The following is a 19,022-nucleotide window of genomic DNA, read 5'->3' on the forward strand; positions in this document are numbered from 1 at the left end:
TCCTAGAGAACTGGATATCCATATGCAAAAGAATGAAAGAAGACCCGTATCTCACACCCTATACAAAAGTTAACTCAAAATGGATCAAAGATCTAAACATTAGGTCTAAGACCATAAAACAGTTAGAGGAAAATGTAGGGAGATATCTTATGAATCTTACAATTGGAGGCAGTTCTATGGACCTTAAACCTAAAGCAAGAGCACTGAAGAAGGAAATAAATAAATGGGAACTCCTCAAAATTAAACACTTTTGTGCATCAAAGAACTTCATCAAGAAAGTAGAAAGACAGCCTACACAATGGGAGACAATATTTGGAAATGACATATCAGATAAAGGTCTAGTATCCAGAATTTATAAAGAGATTGTTCAACTCAACAACAAAAAGACAGCCAACCCAATTACAAAATGGGAAAAAGACTTGAACAGACACCTACCAGAAGAGGAAATACGGATGGCCAAGAGGCACATGAAGAGATGCTCAATGTCCCTGGCCATTAGAGAAATGCAAATCAAAACCACAATGAGATATCATCTCACACCCACCAGAATGGCCATTATCAACAAAACAGAAAATGACAAGTGCTGGAGAGGATGCGGAGAAAGAGGCACACTTATCCACTGTTGGTGGGAATGTCAAATGGTGCAACCACTGTGGAAGGCAGTTTGGCGGTTCCTCAAAAAGCTGAATATAGAATTGCCATACGACCCAGCAATACCATTGCTGGGTATCTACTCAAAGGAATTAAGGGCAAAAACTCAAAGGGACATTTGCACACCAATGTTTATAGCAGCGTTATTTACAATTGCAAAGAGATGGAAACAGCCAAAATGTCCATCAACAGACGAGTGGCTAAACAAACTGTGGTATATACATACGATGGAATATTATGCAGCTTTAAGGCAGGATAAACTTATGAAGCATGTAATAACATGGATGGACCTAGAGAACATTATGCTGAGTGAGTCTAGCCAGAAACTTAAAGACAAATACTGTATGGTCCCAATGATGTGAATCGACATTCGAGAATAAACTTGGAATATGTCATTGGTAACAGAGTCCAGCAGGAGTTAGAAACAGGGTAAGATAGTGGGTAATTGGAGCTGAAGGGATACAGACTGTGCAACAGGACTAGATACAAAAACTCAAAAATGGACAGCACAATAATACCTAAGTGTAAAGTAATCATGTTAAAACACTGAATGAAGCTGCATCTGAACTATAAGTTTTTTGTTTGTTTTTTTATTATTATTACTTTTATTTTTTTCTCTATATTAACATTCTATATCTTTTTCAGTTGTGTTGCTAGTTCTTCTAAACCGATGCAAATGTACTAAGAAACGATGATCATGCATCTATGTGATGATGTTAAGAATTACTGATTGCATATCTAGAATGGTATGATTTCTAAATGTTGGGTTAATTTCTTTTTTTCCGTTAATTAATAAAAAAAAAAAAACAAGACAAAGAATAATTAGTTTAAGTACCAGTTCCCGATAAATATCAGGTGGAAAGCTGCTATATTTTATTAAGTATGTGCATTTATTTAACTATTTTATACCTGTGTTTGAGTATGAAAACAGGCATTGTGGACTGAAGCCTGGAAACAGGCATGCTTTATAAACAAATAGAAGAGCTATACTCTCTCCTTTGCATCCATCATGGCAAAAAATATATTAATTGAACATCTACTATTTGCCAGGCCCTGTTCTAGGTGCTGGGGAGAAAATAGTAACTGCAAACAGTCAAAAATCTCTGTCCTTGAAATCTCAGTTAGGACATGACATTTTGTTGGTTTGTCCAGAGTGATGCCCCGATGAATCCCAGAGTGATTTGATCAGTGACTGGAAAAGTATTTGTAAGCCCCCTTTGGGGAATGGTGAAAGTGGGGAGAAATTCAACTGCCCCGAGTTGAATTCTTGATATTCTCACAAGCAGTGTGGACAACCAAAGCTATAGGCTGAGCCCCCAGTCTTGGGGTTTGTTCATATGAAACTTAACCCCACAAAGGATAGGTCAAGTCTACTTGAAATTTAGGCCTAAGAGTCACCACCAAGAGACCCTCTTTTGTTGCTCAGATGTGGCCTCTCTCTCCAGCCAACATGACGAGCAGTCTCACCACCCTCCCCCTCTCTGCGTGGGACATGACTCCCAGGGGCGTGTACCTTCCTGGCAACGTGGGACAGAGATCCTGGAATGAGCTGAGACTCAGCATCAAGGGACTGAGAAAAACCCTAGAATGAGCTGAGAATTAACATCAAGGGATTGAGAGAACCTTCTCGACCAAAGGGGGAAGAGTGAAATGAGACTAAGTGTCAATGGCTGAGAGATTCCAAACAGAGTCGAGAGGTTATCCTGGAGGTTATTCTTACACATTAAGTGGATATCACCTTGTTGTTCAAGATGTAGTGGAGAGGCTGGTGGGAACTGCCTGAAAATGTAGAGCTGTGTTCCAGTAGCCATGTTTCTTGATGATGATTGGACAATGATATAGCTTTCACAATGAGACTCTGTGAATGTGAAAACCTTGTGTCTGATGCTCCTTTTAGCTTCTATATCAACAGAAGAGTAGAACATATGGAATAAAAATAAATAATAGGGGGGAAAAATGTTAAAATAAATTTAGTTTGAAATGCTAGTGGTAAATGAAAGCGAGGGGTAAGGGGTATGGTATGTATAATCTTTTTTTTTCTCTATTATCGTTTTATTTCTTTTTCTGTTGTCTTTTTATTTCTTTTTCTAAATCAATGCAAATGTTCTAAGAAATGATGAATATGCAACTATGTGATGATATTAAGAATTACTGATTGTATATGTAGAATGGAATACCTTAATGTTTTGTTTGTTAATTTTTTTTAATTAATAAAAAAGTTAAAAAAATGGTTTATAAAACTTACTGTGCAAACACAGGTTTTACAATGATTATATAGATACTTTATTTAAATATGCCTATGGCTAAGCTAACCAAGATATACATTTTTGGTGGTTCTAAGTTTATTATATCATAAATAAAAAAATTTTTTTAAAAAGGGTAAGGAGGAAGTATAACAGAGAAAATAGGATTTAACAAACTAATATGGCTGTGAATCACTATATTTTCTTGGTTAGCTGCTTCTGCTTGTTTTCACTTTGCTTCTCTTTTCCCTTTAGGTTGCACTTTTTTGTCTGAAGATGTATCCTTTCCTGCTGCCTTTTTTTGGCTTTGTTTCCATTTTCGCAGGAGCAGGCTTAGCTGACGGTCTTGCCGACTTCCTCTCGGCCTCCTCCTTCCCTGTGAAGGAGTCCCTTTGGCTGAGCTGACCTTCCTCCTGGGCATCTTGGTGGTGGAGCGGAAGCGTGCCTGGTGCTGCGAGCTGCGGGACACCGAGAGCCTTCGCAAAACAGGACTGAGGGTCACCCTTTTAAGACTTATTTCTGAAATGGCAAAGCTGGGCCTACTTATAACTAATGCGTAAGAGTAATCCCCAGAAAACCAAGTTTGTTATTTAAACGTGGTCTCTCTCTAACCCAAACTCTGACCTCCCTACCTACACGGGACATGACTTCCGGGAGCAATGTGGGATATGACCCTCAGGAATAAGCCTGGCCCTGACATGTGGGACATGACTCCCAGAGAAAAGCCTGGCCCTAGCATCATGGGATTGGTTGACCAAAAGGGAAACAATAGAGTTACAATGATGAAGAGATTTCAAATCAAGTTGTAAAGTCATTCTGGAGGTTACTCTTATGCAAGTTTCAGTCAAATATTTCAAAATGCCACAGTATGGCAAGCCCCAACAAACAGTGTTCCTAGAAATCCTAAAAGATATCTTAAGCTTTATAAAAATTTTACTTATTAAGTTTGTTTTTCAGACACTTATTGTTCCCCAGATTGTTCCTATGCCCGGTAAGCTCTAAAACCCAGAAGTTACTGGTCTATCCGAGAACAACCACCAGTTTCATTCATCTGCCCCATAATGTTGGCACCTCTTTTGCAGCATGAAGAAGTTGGAAGAGTTGTCACCTAGATACCCCTCAAAAGTGAGAGATAATTATGAAATGAGAGGGAGGAGTTGTAACTGAGAAAGTAGGATTTAAGGGATGATAATGGTTGCTGAATCATTATATAATTGACTTTTTCTTTCTATATTATAGAATAGCCAAAAATTAATATATGAAAGGCAATTAGCCTCACCCTTGTTTATTTATTTATTTTTTAAAATATTTTTATTGAGATATCTTCATGCACCATACGGTCCATTCAAAGTACACAATCAGTGGCTCACAATATCATCACATAGTTGTGTATTTATCACCAAGATCATTTTTGGAACGTTTGCTTTGCTCCAGACAAAGAAATAAAGAAAAAAAACATACATCCCATACCCCTTGCCCCTTCCTATTATTGACCACTAGTATTGACCACTACAATACACCCAACTTGTATTATCCTCCCTCCTATTATTTATTTAATTGTTTTGGTCCTTACTTTTACTCATCTGTCCATAGTCTGAATGCAGGGAGCGTCAGCTACTTTATTCACTTTCGTGAAAACAAGGTTTTCACAATCACACAGTCACACTGTAAAAGCTACATAGTTCTGCAATCATCTTCAAGAATCAAGGCTACTGGAATCCAGTTCAACAGTTCCAGGTGCTTCCCACTAGCCACTCCAATACAACATAAACTAAAAAGGGACAGCTATATAATGCATAAGAAAAACCACCAGAATGATTTCTCAGCTCTGTTTGAAATCTGCCCGCCACTGAAACTTTATTTTGTCTCATTTCTCTTCCTCCTTTTGGTCAAGAAGTCTTTCTCACTCCCATGATGCTGGGTCCCAGCTCAACCCCAGGAGTCATGTCCCATAGGGAGGTTTAAACCTGGGAGTCCTGTCCCACATAGTGGGGAGGGCATTGAGTTCACCTGCCAAGTTGGCTTAGAGAGAAAGGCCATGTCTGAGCAACAGAAGGGGTTCTCTGGGGATCACCCTTGTTTATACTTTTATTGTAATTGTTATTCTGGCCTGGTCTCAGCCCTGTGTATCCTTACTACTGTAGTGGTAGCAACTACATCTCCCCTTTTCTGAGTTCACAAAAACCTTGAATCCCCTGGACCTGGGGAGAGAGATTTTGGGGCTGCTAGGCCATCTGATTTCCTGTTTCACACCTAGCAAAAAACTCTCTCTTTGAAATCCCAGTGTCTCAGGAATTGGTCCTTTGAACCACCAGGCAGAGAATTCACGACTTTGTCTGGTATCAGAATCCTGGCAACTGTCTCCTAACACACCCCAAAATGGCTCAGTAGCCATCTCTGAAACAAGGCCACAGACCTTCTAAGATTTACATAGGTTCCTCTTTTAAATTGTCTTGTGTTCCTCAGGAAATCCTTAGTCATTTTTTTTTTAAACTTTGAAAATACGTTAAACCAAAAGGCAAATTAGCCGCCCATAATACCACCACTCAAGATTACCACTGCTAACAATGGAATGTCTATCCTTTTGGATGCTTTAATCTAATCAAATATGCATAAGGAAAAGATAGTTTTAAAGTATCAATTCGAATTCTGTCAGAAACCCTGAGTCAGGTACACTTATCACTGTCTCTGCCAGGTAAGAAAATTGAAGCTCAGTGAGAAATCCTGCAGATCGAATGGGGGCATTAGTCAGGCTGGCCCCAAAACTAAGTTCCTGCCAGAGGCACACTGCCTGGGGCCTGGGCACAAGAGGCTAGGAATTACCTTTGAAAGACTCACCTACACTCCCAGTCCAAGCATGATTTGGCATTCTGGGAGGTCTCCCAATACCTCCCTTCATCTGAATGGCAGAGTGAGGGGGGAGGGCATGGACAGTCCATTAGAACACCACTGTCTTATCAGGGAGCCTGGAAACCAAACCCCTGACCTGGGAGGGTAGAACGTGGCACCACAGCATGCATTGAGGTCACCTTCTGGGCTGGCTCTGGTGAAATTGGGTTAAAATTATGTTACTCAAGTTATCACCTTGTTATTCAAGATGTAGTGGAGAGGCTGGAGGGAACTGCCTGAAAATTTAGAGCTGTGTTCCAGTAGCCATGTTTCTTGATGATGATTGAATAATGATATAGCTTTCACAATGTGACTGTGTGATTGTGAAAACCTTGTATCTGATGCTCCTTTTGTCTACCTTATCAACAGAGAGTAGATTCAATATGAGTAGAACATATTGAATAAAAATAAATAATAGGGGGAACAAATGTGAAAATAAATTTAGTTTGAAATGTTAGTGATCAATGAAAGCTAGGGGTAAGGGGTATGGTATGTATAATCTTTTTTTTATCTCTGTTATCGTTTTATTTCTTTTTCTATTGTCTTTTTGTTTCTTTTTCTGAACTGATGCAAATGTTCTAAGGAATGATGAATATACAACTATGTGATGATATTGAGAATTACTGATTATATATGTAGAACAGAATGATATGTTAGTGTTTTTGTTTGTTTGCTCCTAATTTTTTTAATTAATAAATAAATTTAAAAATAAAAAAAAATTTAAAATATCCCTTAAATCCTAATGTCTCAATTATAATTAACTTCTAAAGTATTTGGTAATAACTTCAAGCTCCTCAAAAGAGCAAATACTCAGAAATCAGGTAGAAATGCAGGAATTCTGTAGATGAGGCAGCCAAAGCCCAAAAAGGGGGCAGCACTAGCTCAAGGTTAATGACAAATTTAGAAGCAGAAATCAGGACTCCCTGAGGAGGGCTTTTCCAGCTATAATACTCCCAGCCTTGTCCTGTGCCTGTGGTTCTCGAACTTTAGCTCATATTTCAATCTGTGGAGGAACCTCATAGAGGACAATTTCCTGTGCCAACTTACCCCTGGAGTTTCTGAACCAAGTCTGAAGCAAGGCCCTGGAATCTCGGTTTTTAAAGTGATGTATTTTAAATCTGCAATCTGCACTTTAAACAAACACTCAAGCAATCTTTGGATAACAACTTCAGAATCACGGCTCTGTGCCACTGGCCAAGTCATTTGATTACTGGGAACACTAATGCCTGCCTGGCTTGCCAGATGTCTTTGGTGGTAGGGGATTAAGAGTTACCTTGGACAAAGTCACCCAAGCACCTGGCCTGAACCTGATTTGACTTTCTGAGAATTTACCTCCCTCTCTCTGCAGCCCCATAGCGCCCATCTACCCAGGAGCCCCACTCATTTTCTATTCTGCCCTGTGGTTATTTATGAAGGTCCCTCATCTTCCCTGCTGAGCAGAATGGCCCCCACCTGACTCCCAGGACTGGCTAGTCTGCACTCTTGGGACTGCCCTTACCATGCTTACCACACAGGACCCATCTCCCTGCTGGACTGCAAACATCTTCAGAGCATGGACCTTACAGAATCCATTTCATCATTCATTCATTCATTCACTCATTGAACAAAAATGTCTTGAGAACCACTATGTGCCAGGTAAAAATGCTAGGTGTTGGAGATGCAGAGACTCCTGCCCACTTCCCATCATCCACATCTTGCTCCAGGCCAGTACTAAACCTTTTTTTTTTTTTTTTAAATTAATTAACGGAAAAAAAGAAATTAACCCAACATTTAGAAATCATACCATTCTAGATATGCAATCAGTAATTCTTAACATCATCACATAGATGCATGATCATCGTTTCTTAGTACATTTGCATCGGTTTAGAAGAACTAGCAACACAACTGAAAAAGATATAGAATGTTAATATAGAGAAAAAAATAAAAGTAATAATAATAAAAAAACAAACAAAAAACTTATAGTTCAGATGCAGCTTCATTCAGTGTTTTAACATGATTACTTTACACTTAGGTATTATTGTGCTGTCCATTTTTGAGTTTTTGTATCTAGTCCTGTTGCACAGTCTGTATCCCTTCAGCTCCAATTACCCACTATCTTACCCTGTTTCTAACTCCTGCTGGACTCTGTTACCAATGACATATTCCAAGTTTATTCTCGAATGTCGATTCACATCATTGGGACCATACAGTATTTGTCTTTAAGTTTCTGGCTAGACTCACTCAGCATAATGTTCTCTAGGTCCATCCATGTTATTACATGCTTCATAAGTTTATCCTGCCTTAAAGCTGCATAATATTCCATCGTATGTATATACCACAGTTTGTTTAGCCACTCGTCTGTTGATGGACATTTTGGCTATTTCCATCTCTTTGCAATTGTAAATAACGCTGCTATAAACATTGGTGTGCAAATGTCCCTTTGAGTTTTTGCCCTTAATTCCTTTGAGTAGATACCCAGCAATGGTATTGCTGGGTCGTATGGCAATTCTATATTCAGCTTTTTGAGGAACCGCCAAACTGCCTTCCACAGTGGTTGCACCATTTGACATTCCCACCAACAGTGGATAAGTGTGCCTCTTTCTCCGCATCCTCTCCAGCACTTGTCATTTTCTGTTTTGTTGATAATGGCCATTCTGGTGGGTGTGAGATGATATCTCATTGTGGTTTTGATTTGCATTTCTCTAATGGCCAGGGACATTGAGCATCTCTTCATGTGCCTCTTGGCCATCCGTATTTCCTCTTCTGGTAGGTGTCTGTTCAAGTCTTTTTCCCATTTTGTAATTGGGTTGGCTGTCTTTTTGTTGTTGAGTTGAACAATCTCTTTATAAATTCTGGATACTAGACCTTTATCTGATATGTCATTTCCAAATATTGTCTCCCATTGTGTAGGCTGTCTTTCTACTTTCTTGATGAAGTTCTTTGATGCACAAAAGTGTCTAATTTTGAGGAGCTCCCATTTATTTCTTTCTTTCTTCAGTGCTCTTGCTTTAGGTTTAAGGTCCATAAAACCGCCTCCAATTGTAAGTTTCATAAGATATCTCCCAACATTTTCCTCTAACTGTTTTATGGTCTTAGACCTAATGTTTAGATCTTTGATCCATTTTGAGTTAACTTTTGTATAAGGTGTGAGACATGGGTCTTCTTTCATTCTTTTGCATATGGATATCCAGTTCTCTAGGCACCATTTATTGAAGAGACTGTTCTGTCCCAGGTGAGTTGGCTTGATTGCCTTATCAAAGATCAAGTGTCCATAGATGAGAGGGTCTATATCTGAGCACTCTATTCGATTCCATTGGTCGATATATCTATCTTTATGCCAATACCATGCTGTTTTGACCACTGTAGCTTCATAATAAGCCTTAAAGTCCAGCAGCGCGAGACCTCCAGCTTCGTTTTTTTTCCTCAAGATGTTTTTAGCAATTCGGGGCACCCTGTCCTTCCAGATAAATTTGCTTATTGGTTTTTCTATTTCTGAAAAATAAGTTGTTGGGATTTTGATTGGTATTGCATTGAATCTGTAAATCAATTTAGGTAGGACTGACATCTTAACTATATTTAGTCTTCCAATCCATGAACACGGTATGCCCTTCCATCTATTTAGGTCTTCTGTGATTTCTTTTAGCAGTTTTTTGTAGTTTTCTTTATATAGGTTCTTTGTCTCTTTAGTTAAATTTATTCCCAGGTATTTTATTCTTTTAGTTGCGATTGTAAATGAGATTCGTTTCTTGATTTCCCCCTCAGCTTGTTCATTACTAGTGTATAGAAATGCTACAGATTTTTGAATGTTGATCTTGTAACCTGCTACTTTGCTGTACTCATTTATTAGCTCTAGTAGTTTTGTTGTGGATTTTTCCGGGTTTTCGACGTATAGTATCATATCGTCTGCAAACAGTGATAGTTTTACTTCTTCCTTTCCAATTTTGATGCCTTGTATTTCTTTTTCTTGTCTAATTGCTCTGGCTAGAACCTCCAACACAATGTTGAATAATAGTGGTGATAGTGGACATCCTTGTCTTGTTCCTGATCTTAGGGGGAAAGTTTTCAGTTTTTCCCCATTGAGGATGATATTAGCTGTGGGTTTTTCATATATTCCCTCTATCATTTTAAGGAAGTTCCCTTGTATTCCTATCCTTTGAAGTGTTTTCAACAGGAAAGGATGTTGAATCTTGTCAAATGCCTTCTCTGCATAAATTGAGATGATCATGTGATTTTTCTGCTTTGATTTGTTGATATGGTGTATTACATTAATTGATTTTCTTATGTTGAACCATCCTTGCATACCTGGGATGAATCCTACTTGGTCATGATGTATAATTCTTTTAATGTGTTGTTGGATACGATTTGCTAGAATTTTATTGAGGATTTTTGCATCTATGTTCATTAGAGAGATTGGTCTGTAGTTTTCTTTTTTTGTAATATCTTTGCCTGGTTTTGGTATGAGGGTGATGTTGGCTTCATAGAATGAATTAGGTAGTTTTCCCTCCACTTCGATTTTTTTGAAGAGTTTGAGGAGAGTTGGTCCTAATTCTTTCTGGAATGTTTGATAGAATTCATATGTGAAGCCGTCTGGTCCTGGACTTTTCTTTTTAGGAAGATTTTGAATGACTAATTCAATTTCTTTACTTGTGATTGGTTTGTTGAGGTCATCTATTTCTTCTTGAGTCAAAGTTGGTTGTTCATGTCTTTCCAGGAACCCGTCCATTTCATCTAAATTGTTGTATTTATTAGCGTAAAGTTGTTCATAGTATCCTGTTATTACCTCCTTTATTTCTGTGAGGTCAGTGGTTATGTCTCCTCTTCCATTTCTGATCTTATTTATTTGCATCCTCTCTCTTCTTCTTTTTGTCAATCTTGGTAAGGGCCCATCAATCTTATTGATTTTCTCATAGAATCAACTTCTGGTCTTATTGATTTTCTCTGTTGTTTTCATGTTTTCAATTTCATTTATTTCTGCTCTAATCTTTGTTATTTCTTTTCTTTTGCTTGCTTTGGGATTAGTTTGCTGTTCTTTCTCCAGTTCTTCCAAGTGGACAGTTAATTCCTGAATTTTGCCTTTTCTTCTTTTCTGATATAGGCATTTAGGGCAATAAATTTCCCTCTTAGCACTGCCTTTGCTATGTCCCATAAGTTTTGATATGTTGTGTTTTCATTTTCATTCGCCTCAAGGTATTTACTAATTTCTCTTGCAATTTCTTCTTTGACCCACTGGTTGTTTAAGAGTGTGTTGTTGAGCCTCCACGTATTTGTGAATTTTCTGGCATTCCGCCTATTATTGATTTCCAACTTCATTCCTTTATGATCCGAGAAAGTGTTGTGTATGATTTCAATCTTTTTAAATTTGTTAAGACTTGCTTTTTGACCCAGCATATGGTCTATCTTTGAGAATGATCCATGAGCACTTGAGAAAAAGGTGTATTCTGCTGTTGTGGGATGTAATGTCCTATAAATGTCTGTTAAGTCTAGCTCATTTATAGTAATATTCAGATTCTCTATTTCTTTATTGATCCTCTGTCTACATGTTCTGACCATTGATGAGAGTGGTGAATTGAAGTCTCCAACTATTATGGTATATGTGTCTATTTCCCTTTTCAGTGTTTGCAGTGTATTCCTCATGCATCTTGGGGCATTCTGGTTCGGTGCGTAAATATTTATGATTGTTATGTCTTCTTGTTTAATTGTTCCTTTTATTAGTATATAGTGTCCTTCTTTGTCTCTTTTAACTGTTTTACATTTGAAGTCTAATTTGTTGGATATTAGTATAGCCACTCCTGCTCTTTTGTGGTTGTTATTTGCATGAAATATCTTTTCCCAACCTTTCACTTTCAACCTATGTTTATCTTTGGGTCTAAGATGTGTTTCCTGTAGACAGCATATAGAAGGATCCTGTTTTTTAATCCATTCTGCCAGTCTATGTCTTTTGATTGGGGAATTCAGTCCATTAACATTTAGTGTTCCTCTACCATTTTGCCTTTTGTATTATATATATCATATCTGACTTTCCTTCTTTCTACACTCTTCTCCATACCTCTCTCTTCTGTCTTTTCGTATCTGACTCTAGTGCTCCCTTTAGTATTTCTTGCAGAGCTGGTCTCTTGGTCACAAATTCTCTCAGTGACTTTTTGTCTGAGAATGTTTTAATTTCTCCCTCATTTTTGAAGGACAATTTTGCTGGATATAGGAGTCTTGGTTGGCAGTTTTTCTCTTTTAGTAATTTAAATATATCATCCCACTGTCTTCTAGCTTCCATGGTTTCTGCTGAGAAATCTACACATAGTCTTATTGGGTTTCCCTTGTATGTGATGGATTGTTTTTCTCTTGCTGCTTTCAAGATCCTCTCTTTCTCTTTGACCTCTGACATTCTAACTAGTAAGTGTCTTGGAGAACGCCTATTTGGGTCTATTCTCTTTGGGGTGCCTTGCACTTCTTGGATCTGTAATTTTAGGTCTTTCATAAGAGTTGGGAAATTTTCAGTGATAATTTCTTCCATGAGTTTTTCTCCTCCTTTTCCCTTCTCTTCTCCTTCTGGGACACCCACAACACGTATATTTGTGTGGTTCATATTGTCCTTGAGTTCCCTGATACCCTGTTCAAATTTTTCCATTCTTTTCCCGATAGTTTCTGTTTGTTTTTGGAATTCAGATGTTCCATCCTCCAAATCACTAATTCTATCTTCTGTCTCTTTAAATCTAACATTGTAGGTATCCATTGTTTTTTCCATCTTTTCTACTTTGTCCTTCACTTCCATAAGCTCTGTGATTTGTTTTTTCAGTTTTTCTATTTCTTCTTTTTGTTCAGCCCATGTCTTCTTCATGTCCTCTCTCAATTTATCGATTTCATTTTTGAAGAGGTTTTCCATTTCCCGCCCGGGAAAGCCCGCGCCCCTCGGCAATCTCCCCGGAGCTGGTTCTCCCAGACAGTCAGCCGTTCCAGGATGGGGTATGCCGTCCCTTTCATCTCCATCGTGGCTCCAGGAGCTGCTCTGTATCATCTCCACTCCCCCAGTAGCTGTTCTGGAGGAGGAAAGGTGAGGGTGGCAAGGCTGTCGAGGATGGTGGCGGAGGAGCTGGTGAAGACGGAAGAGGGCACGGTGGTGGTTGGAGAGCTGCCGGAGCAGGAGGAGAAAGGGAAGGATAAGATGGCGGATGGAGCACCGCCGGAGCAGAAGGGGAAAGAGAAGGGCAAGATGGCGGCAGGAGCGCCGCCGGTGTAGAAGGGAGAAGAGGAGGGCTGGCTGGCTGGCGGCAGGAGCGCCGCCGGCGGAGAAAGAGAGAGAGGAGGGCTGGCTGGCTGGTGGCAGGAGCGCCACCAGCGGAGAAAGCCCAGTACTAAACCTTGTATCACAATTCACCCAGTGTATTGTCCTTGCAGCAGTCAGAGCGTAAAGCATAAACCTAATCATGACACTGCTTTAATCCTTCCAGAATCCTCTATTTGTTTTTAGAATGAAGATCAAAATGCTTACCTCTAGGACCTGGCCTGCCTGCCCTAGAGTGGCTCACCATTCTGATGTCTGTCTTCCAGACCCACCCCTTCCTCACTGTCTACTCCTCAGTCAGCTTTCTTGGATTACCTTAGACCTCCAGGTCTTCAGCAATCCTTGGTCTGAGATGCTGCTGCCTCCACCACTGCTACATGCTGGACATGTGGTGGGCTCTCCATACGCAAATGCTGAAATGAACTTTGGGGTGTAAGATGGATGTTAAGGATCGACTTGGATAAGAGTGAGAGGAGAGGATTGGGCAGAGAGAAAAAACATGCAGTGCAGGCTGGACAAGGTTTTGATAAACCCAGTGGTAAGCTCCAGAGCAAATACTGCTCCAGCATGTCCAGCATCATCAGAAATGGCTGAATTCTTAGATCCCATCTTGCTCAGTCTTCTCCAAAATGGCTGTAACCTCAATCTCTGGGAGGGCAGCTTTCTTTCAGGTTGGACCCTGAGGCAGGTGGAGGCTGCCTGTTGATCGCAGCCCCTGGCTTAGATGGCAAATTCTCCCTTGAAGCAAGAGGGCACATCTCCATGTCTACCACGCCCACCAGTTCTGCTCTCCCTGCTCATACCTTCTGGGCTTCATGGACTACTTCTCCTGGGAAGCCTTCACCCAGACGTCCGTTAACAGCTTTCATAAAACCCCATCCTTTCTCTCTCCAGCTGATGTCACAGCTTATAATCACATGTTTTCATGTGTGATTATCTGATAGGTATATGCCCTCCCTAAGAAACTGTAAGCTCTGCAGGCAGGGACAGTCTCTGTTTGGTAATCCCAGAGCTGAATGAGCTCTGTGCCTGGCACATGGTACCCAGCAAAAACTCGTTGAATTAAGGAATGAAGGCTGGTATGTGTCTTGCAAATATACACCAAACTGCAGACTGGAGCAGGCTGTTCATTTGAAGCTCCATCAAGTTAATGGAAGGGCATTCATGATCATTTCAATCAGATTTTATCTTTAATAAGGCTCCTACCTCATCCCCACCTGGTTTTGAGGCAGGTGTTAATTTCACAGTAATACCACCATCATCCTCACCATAACTACCGTCCCAAAGTTTTTTTAACTTTTTTTTATTGCACGGTAAAGAATACAATGCCCGAATCATACTTTAAAGATTCACACTTTAAATCATACATTTAAAGATTTAGCAGAGCATATATTACAGTTCAACTAAGGAAAAAAGGATAAACAGGAAACCACAGTGCAGACATAGTAGACTTAAAGCCCAAGAGAGTCCTGATGAGAGCATGACGTCTAGATCCCACCCCCATGTCAGTCTACCATGAACTTGTGGTACATGTCTGAATTAAGTATTGCACAACAACTTTAATTTTTCACAATAATGTCACAGAACCCAAAATAATATTTTAAAAATTCACTTCAAATCTGCATTTCAACTGTCTCCTAAACACACCTACACACACCAAAAAAAAAAAAAAAAAAGGTTAGGAAAAAACTTAAAAAGACAGGTGGCCTTGTCACACACAGTCATCCCAAAGCTTTTGAAGGGCTCAGGACTCATTGCAGTGTGCAGCTCCAAGTTCTCAACCCAGAGAGCTACACAAGCCTAGTCTTCTTGTGTGCAGCAGAAGCTCTGGACTAGGAGTCGTCATTCCCACCCTCCACCTATTACCTGTGCCACCTGAACAAATCACTTAACCTTTCTGAACTACATCTGTAAAATGGGATTAATAATATCTGCTCCTTCAACTTTGCTGCTGTCTGTGAGTTTCAAATGCAATGATGAGCAAGAAAGTGCCTTGCACTTATTTCACTCAACATGACGTCTCCAAGATTTATCCATGTTGCAGCATGAATCAGAACTCCATTCCTTTTTATGGTTGAATAATCCATGGCATGTATCAACAATATTTTGTTTATCCGTTCTTATATTGATGGACACTTTGGTTGCTTCTACCTTTAGGCTATTGTGTATAGAGTTGTACAAATATCTGTTAAAAAAAAAAAAAGAAAAAAGAAAGTGCCTTGCAGATTATAAAGCTTAGGTCACAAGAAAGCAAAGGAGCTTTGTTATCATGCAATTAATACAGACAGGCTGGCAGAGAACACATCTGGGACACTAACAGTTTGTTTTGTATGATGATGACGTGGAAATTCACGTAGGTGGGCTGTGTCCTGGGCGTTGTCATTCCCAGTTGTGCAAACAACTTCTCTAAGCCCTCCCTCCTAGCTACCTGCTGATCAAGGGTGGGGACAGCAGGACAGATATGCTGCAACAATCCCTGGGACTGTGCTTACACTATGTGCAGGTCAAGGTTTAAGTGTATTTTGGAGAGGCGTGTGTGTGTGTATGTGTGTCCATTTATCTCTCTTGCTTGACAGGCAGGTGAGGACACAGCATTGAAAGGAGTCCTCAGAGGAGCTCATTTCACTGAGGATCTTTCACCTGGGCAGTGAATATGTGGTTAGTGAGACAGAGGCTGGGAAAGAAGTAGTGCATACACAGTTGCTGGGAGTAGACCAGTAAGGAGCCCAACTTTGCAGGACCCTCAGTCTGTCAAGGCAGTTTGCTGACATAGGAATATGCGCAGATAACCTTGGCTTCTATTCTCCTCGCCTTTTTGCCCCTTTATTGGAAACAATCCGTTTAGTGAAAATATAAAGCATCCTCTTTACAAGGATGAATAAGAGGGTCTCCGAGCACTAGTATGCTGGTTTGAAAGGAAGTATGCCCCCTAGGAAAGACATGTTTTGATCAAAATCCCATTTCATAAAGGTGGAGTAGTCCCTATTCAATACTGTATGTTTGAAACTGTAATCAGATCATCTCCCTGGATGATGTGATTTAGTCAAGAGTGGCTGTTAAACTGGATTAGGTGGTGTCTCCACCCATTTGGGTGGGTCTTGATTGGTTTATTGGAGTCCTATAAAAGAGGAAACATTTTGGAGAATGGAGATTCGAAGAGAACGGAGAAGATCTACATACCCACAAGAAGCAGAGTTCACCAGCCAGCGACCTTTGGAGATGAAGAAGGAAAATGCCTCCCGGGAATCTTCATGAAACAGGAAGCCAGAAGAAGCTAGCAGATGATGCCGTGTTTGCCATGTGTCCTTCCAGCTGAGAGAGAAACCCTGAACTTCATCAGCCTTCTTGAACCGAGGTATCTTTCCCTGGATGCCTCAGATTGGACATTTCTATAGATTGTTTTAATTGGGACATTTTCTCTGCCTTAGAGCTTTAAACTAGCAACTTATTAAATTCCCCTTTTTAAAAGCCATTCTGTTTCTGGTATATTGCATTTCGGCAGCTAGCAAACTAGAACAACTAGGTTCCAAACTTTACTTTTACCAAGTTACCTCACTGACTTTTCTCCATGGCCCCATGAGGAATAAGGGAAAACTGAGGCTCATAAAGCTAAGCAACATGCTCAAAATCAGCCAAGCAGTAAGTGACTGTATGCAAACATATTCAAACCCAGATTTCCTGGTGCCTTCCCTGCTACACTTCCGTGTTTATTATATACCTCCTATCTCCAGCTTTCAGAAACCTAATGTTTTAGGTGTTTATTGGGGGTAACGGAGCTCTGGGCTGTTCTTCTGCCTAAAAACACCTAGACTCAGAATTTCCATGACTGGAAGGGAACTTAGAGGTCATTTAATTCTGTTTATTTTACAGATGGAGCCCCAGAGGAGGAAAATGGCCTCTTTGTAGACTTGGGTGTTTCAATTTGATCTAAGGTCTTGGGATCCCCACTCTGTAGACTCTTACAGCACCTCCCAGTCTCGCCCTGCACTCATGCTGGGTGAGTCAGGAAACCTTTTGCCAAAAACAATAGCTACCCTGTATGGAGCAACAGTCTTCACTGAGTACCTACTATGCGCTGGCACTATTGGAGCTGCTGTACATTGGATGAACCAGACAGACCCTGCCCCTGTCAGGAGTATACACGTTGAATGGGGCAGGTAGATGATAAGACCATAAAAATTATTCAATTTTTATTATATAAATTAAGTATTTAATTATCTGCAAGATAACTGCAGATGGTAGGAATGAAATAAAACAGGGCGATGGAGGTGGGGAAGGGCTTCAGATGGGGTGGTCAGGAAAAGCCTGGCCAGCTGGCATATTCCAGGTATATGCTGGTCCTTGAATTCTCACAACCCCTAGAGGCTGCGGGATATCCTTGTTTTGCCAATAAGGAGTGGTCAGAGCAGCCGAGTTAAGACAGGATACCCAAACTACTAACTTCCATTCCAGACTAACCCCGGCTGAGCGACCGCTGCCACGGTCTCGCCTGGATGATGAAACTCTGGGAGAGGACTGCACCATCTCGTTGCCCACGGCCCCGCAGATTAGGGGGCGAGAGAGTGCATCCCCAGAGAGAAGCTCCTGATAGCTCTATATTAGCAGAAGGGACTGAATGGATGGCTCCCATCCAGCCTCCATGGACTCTCCAACCCCGCCGCCGGCCGGGACAAAGCACCAGCCCAGAGCCTCCCGAGCCGGATGGACCGTTCCCGCCTCTTGACAGGCCCCTGCCCGACCCCCGTCCGGCCCCCGTCCCGCCCCTCAGGCTTGCGCGGGGCACTGAGGGAGTCGTAGTTCCGTTGGTGCCCATGCCTGCTCCAAGAGCGGCCGGGGGAACTACCAGCCCCAGCCGGCCCCGCGCGGGTGGGGCGGGCTCGCCTGCGGTGGGAGTGCTAGCGCCGTGGCGGGGTGGCGCGGTCTCCAGGCTCCGGCATGCGGCTGCGGGTGGCAGAGCAGGAGCAGGGGAGCAGCTCCGGGCGCGCGCGTAGCCAGAGCGCGGTGAGGGGCTGCGGGGCGGCAGGCACGTTGCATGCCCTGGGCACCGCCTTTACAAGGCCCTTCTGTGCGGCGAGGTGAAGGGTGTGGGTTGCCGGGGAATGGGCACCTGGCCCCAGATCCAGGCTGGCACCGCGCCGTGGAAACGCTCAGGGCTGGGCTGGGCTGGGGGTGGGGTGGGCGGGTGTCCTCCTCGGGCTGTGCGCGACGTGTGTTTCTCTTTCTTTCTTTCTTTTTTTTTTTTTTTGGTGTGTGTGTGTGTGTCAGGGTTTCCCTGGGCAGGCGAGCGATGCAGCGGGCGGCGGCGCTGGCCCGGCGGGGATGCTGCCTTCCACCCCGGGGCTCCTGGGGCCGTAATCAGAGCAGCGCGGCCGCCGAGGCCACGGCAGTGCTCAAGGTGCGGTCTGAGCGGAGCCCGCGCGAGCGCATCCTCACGCTCGAGTCCATGAACCCGCAGGTGAAGGCGGTAGAGTACGCGGTACGGGGGCCCATCGTGCTCAAGGCCGGCGAGATCGAGCTCGAGCTGCAGCGGGTGAGCGCGGGTGCCGGGGCCTGTGCGCGGGGCTGCCGGAGAGGTTGGGAGTGTGGGTGCGCTGTTCCGGTCCTTTTACCCAAGAGGGCCCAGCCTCTGGCAGGAAGACCCCCCAGTACCGTTCACTTGTTGAATTGAATTCATCCACTATGATTGAGTGGTCCATGGTGCCAGGCACTGCGTACTGTGCGGGGCTTCCCCTGCCTTCGTGGAGCCCAGATCCAGTGGGATGAGGAAAAAAAAAAAGAGTGGGGAATTAAACAAGAGTGGGGAAATTCAGATAGTGAATAAGCGCTTTGAAAAAAAGGAAAACGGAAGAGGGTTGGAATGGGGTGCTGATAATGGTGGCGGTGGTAGGGAAACCACACAAAGTTGGAAGGTAAGAAAGGAGACCCTGACCAGAGTTGATTTGTTCCAGAAGCTTGGCAGTGAGGTTTCCCTGACAACAATGAGT

The 19,022-nt window shown here is 42.1% G+C and overlaps 1 protein-coding gene across 6 annotated transcripts in view; it reads left to right on the forward strand.

The window, feature by feature from the left end:
• The first annotated feature begins 16,172 nt into the window (after positions 1-16,172).
• The window catches only part of GPT2 (glutamic--pyruvic transaminase 2), a 36,924-nt gene continuing 34,074 nt past the window's right edge, over positions 16,173-19,022 (forward strand). Inside the window, exons 1-2 of one of the 6 annotated variants that reach the window (XM_077132320.1) lie at positions 16,173-16,393; positions 18,304-18,568. In XM_077132320.1, coding sequence (XP_076988435.1) covers positions 16,320-16,393; positions 18,304-18,568 — 339 coding nt within the window. In that variant the 5' untranslated portion in view covers positions 16,173-16,319. Of the gene's footprint in view, positions 16,394-17,933; positions 18,114-18,303; positions 18,569-18,827; positions 18,948-19,022 lie in introns of those variants that run through there. The other 5 variants (XM_077132321.1, XM_077132319.1, XM_077132322.1 and 2 more) reach the window with 5 other exon arrangements.

The sequence above is a fragment of the Tamandua tetradactyla genome, chromosome 16, assembly GCF_023851605.1.
Source record: "Tamandua tetradactyla isolate mTamTet1 chromosome 16, mTamTet1.pri, whole genome shotgun sequence".
NCBI lineage: Eukaryota > Metazoa > Chordata > Mammalia > Pilosa > Myrmecophagidae > Tamandua > Tamandua tetradactyla.